We start from the raw sequence: 3,197 nt of genomic DNA on the forward strand, positions 1-3,197 counted from the left end.
TCACCCTCATGTTTCATTGAATTTGGTTTCTTTTTAGTCTCATAGACCCTTTGATCTTTCGTAGGTGTTAAAACGCTCCCTCTCTCTCTCAGTCTCTCTCTCTCCCCCAATCAGCCATACAATGGTAAAGATACCTATGGTGTACAAGTGGGGAGGGGAAGGAGATGGACCAACATTGATATCGTTGCACCGTGAAGGTTGATCACAGTATTAGCCATGAATGGGAGATTTGCAATTGTAGATTACAAAGCCCTTTCAAGAGCCATATAAGGCTGGAACAAGTTCTATTGAGCGTTTGTTTCAATGGAGCAAACAAGTCCATCTGAGACACTACTATTCCCGAGTCTAATCGATATTCACAAATTCCTGGTTGCCACAAATAATCACAATGCTAGAAAATCACCTTGGGGAGAAGTATCAAGGGGCTCGCGTCTCCAGGCATATCCAAGCACTAATTGACGGCAGGATACGCGCTGCAGATATCCCAAACACAAGCTACAGTGGAGAGAAGTCTCAGACTCATAACTTAAAAGTAACATTTACAACCACCACATCAAGACATCGCATACAATATGCCAAAGAAGAAAGCTAAGGGATACTATGAGGCATATCTCTTTTACGTAAAAGGAGCAGTATTTACAATAGAAAAATTGTTCCATCCTGCGTAAAAGGAGGAGTATTTACAATAGGAAAAAAGGCCGCTGGCCCAAAATTAGCTTTATACTTAACATAAGTGACAGTCGTTAAACACCATCCTGGATCATAACGCCCCAACTTAGTTATATACTTAGACCTAACAGTGTGGTGACAGTCGTAAAACCCATGCTGGATCATTCCACTGAGTGCTGCAAACATGAAAAACACGAGAGATGTCATAAACAAGAAAAGGATTGCTGCAAGCATGAAAAACCCATGAGATGTCATATACAAGAAAAGGATTTCACCGATTCACTGAAGCAAATCTCAAAATGAGTAATCACTATCCCATTCGGAGCTCTCCCAACAACAGGGTTCACAGAGTTGCTCCTCCTCAGCAGAATCCCAATAACAGGTTGTCCATTGCAGCTCCTGCTCAGCCGCCTGCTGATCCGATTCATTATACGAGCTCTCTGACTCCCCACTTCGGTACCAGTCCTCGCTATCCCACGCAGGGACTGCCCATTGTGCATCCTCTGCAGCCTGCAGGCGCGCACAGGCTCTTTCTGCCTCCCTCTTCCAGTCTCCATCGTCCATGTCCCAGGAATAGCGATCAGCCTCGACTTCCTTGGCTTCCGCTATGCCGGCCTCAGCGAAGGCTCTTTCTAGCGCTGTCTTCCAATCTTCGTAGTCGCTATCCCAGGGCTTGTGGCCATAGGAAACCATCTCAGGGACGCCCAGCTCACAAGGCTTGACGCAAGGGCGCGGACAGCTCCTGGAAATGGTGGAAGGCGATGGACGGCATGGCTGCCGATTGCTCCTTCTCCTTTGCTTGAGTTCGTCCCCTCGCCGGTCTGCCTGAGTGAAAGCTCTCTCTAGCTCTTTCTTCCGGCCATAGGAAATCATCTCATCGAACGGACGCTGATGCCCCTGAGAAACGGCGGGAGGCATTGGAGGGCATGGCTTCCCATTGTTCCTTAACGGGAGCTCGGCCGCTCGCTGGTCCGCCTTAGCGAAGGCTCTCTTCAGCAGTTTTTTCCAGTCTTCGTAGTCTCTATCCCAGGACTTGTGGCCATAGGAAAGCATCTCGTCGGCTCCCAACTTGCAAGGCTCGACGAATGGAAGCTGATGCCCAATGTAATTGTTGGGAGGCACTGGAGGGCATGTATTCCACATTTCATCGGATCCCAGCTTGGTAGGCTGATGGCCCTTGGAAAAGAAGGGAGGCATTGGAGCGCATGGTTGCTGATTGCTCCTTTCCCATTGCTTGAGCTCGGCAGTTCGCTGGTCCGCCGCAGTGAAGGCTCGCTCCAGCACTTTCTTCCAGTCTTCGTAGTCTCTATCCCAGGGCTTGTGGCCATAAGCAAGCATCTCATCGGGTCCGAGCTTGCAAGGCTTGACGAAAGGACGTTGATGGCGCTGGGGGGAATTGCTCTTTCTCCTTTGCTTGGGCACGGCCACTGGCTGGTCCGCTTCAGCGCAGGCTCTCTGTGGTGGCTGTGTCTTCCAGTATTCGTAGTCGATATCCCAAGGAGTGGCCATAAGGCTTGAAGGTAGTGGAGAAAGAAGACTTGTCGTTGAAAGAGCTTGGGAGTGCTGGAGTTCTGGTTGCGTAAAAGCTTGGAAGTGCTAGTGTACTTGTTGCTGGATGGCTTATATTTTGTTTTGCGAGAGCTAGTGTTCTTGTCGCTTGACAGCTTTGATACATGTCCATATCTACCACGTCACGGGTCTACCTGCTAAAAGCCTGCCAACTGAGGTGCCATCCTCCCACCCTGGGTGGCCAGAGATATGATTAGAATTAGAGGGCATTCCCGCCAGGGCGGAAATGCTATAACTCAGTACAATTCCCGCGATCCCCACCGTGCACAGAGCTGCCGTAAATCCGCCCCGGTGGAAACGGATTTTGGTGCTCTTCCCCTAGGCATTTCGGCGCCCACATGGAATTGACCTGCAATATCCGGTGATTGAATGAGGCCGGATCGAAGCCTTTGAAACTAGCACCCTGCTTTGCATTCCGGAATCCGCCCTACGTCGCTCCCCAAGCCTTTGCTTTTGTCATTCACATTCCTTCAGACTAACGCATTACTTCTTATGGTGCAGGAATCCTTCGTTGGGGGTGTTCTGTGCACAGTTTGATGCCCAAACTCCATTTCTCGCTTGAACCAAAAGCTTCTACTGTTTAATGCGCCTTTAATGAGCTCTGAGACCATCTTGCCTTACCCCCAGGAAGCTCTGTGTGACCTGGGATGCTATAGAGCTCATAGCTGGCCAGTTTTCATTAGCTGAACACAGTGGCTGAACACAGCTTATTTTTAGCTCTAGATTGTGGAAGCACATTCATGGCAATGTTGAGAGACACATGTCAATCATTGATTGGTTGGAGTTCAAAATGAGCACCAATGCTCAAATCTGCAACCTCCAAAATGGAGGTGCCAATTTGAGCACCAGAGGCACATTGGGGAGCAACCAGTGGTGCATTCTCTTGCTCGTGTGCACTAAGAGGAGCTCCCCGCGTCGCGCCAGACGTTGGGGACTCAGTGGAGAGACCGCTCAGTCGG

The 3,197-nt window shown here is 49.7% G+C and overlaps 1 protein-coding gene across 1 annotated transcript; it reads right to left on the minus strand.

Annotated features, from left to right (window-relative positions):
* Positions 1-619: 619 nt before the first annotated feature.
* LOC147890815 (uncharacterized) lies at positions 620-2,420 on the minus strand. The gene is made up of 2 exons (XM_087389079.1): positions 945-2,420; positions 620-845 (listed from the first exon to the last, which is right to left on the minus strand). Exon 1 carries the CDS (start codon positions 2,176-2,178, stop codon positions 964-966), a length of 1,215 nt encoding a protein of 404 aa, XP_087245205.1. The 5' UTR covers positions 2,179-2,420; the 3' UTR covers positions 620-845; positions 945-963.
* Positions 2,421-3,197: the final 777 nt, after the last annotated feature.

This window comes from Dipteris shenzhenensis, chromosome 18 (assembly GCF_047967505.1).
Source record: "Dipteris shenzhenensis isolate YYH24624 ecotype China chromosome 18, Dip_SZ_1.0, whole genome shotgun sequence".
Classification (NCBI taxonomy): Eukaryota; Viridiplantae; Streptophyta; class Polypodiopsida; order Gleicheniales; family Dipteridaceae; genus Dipteris; species Dipteris shenzhenensis.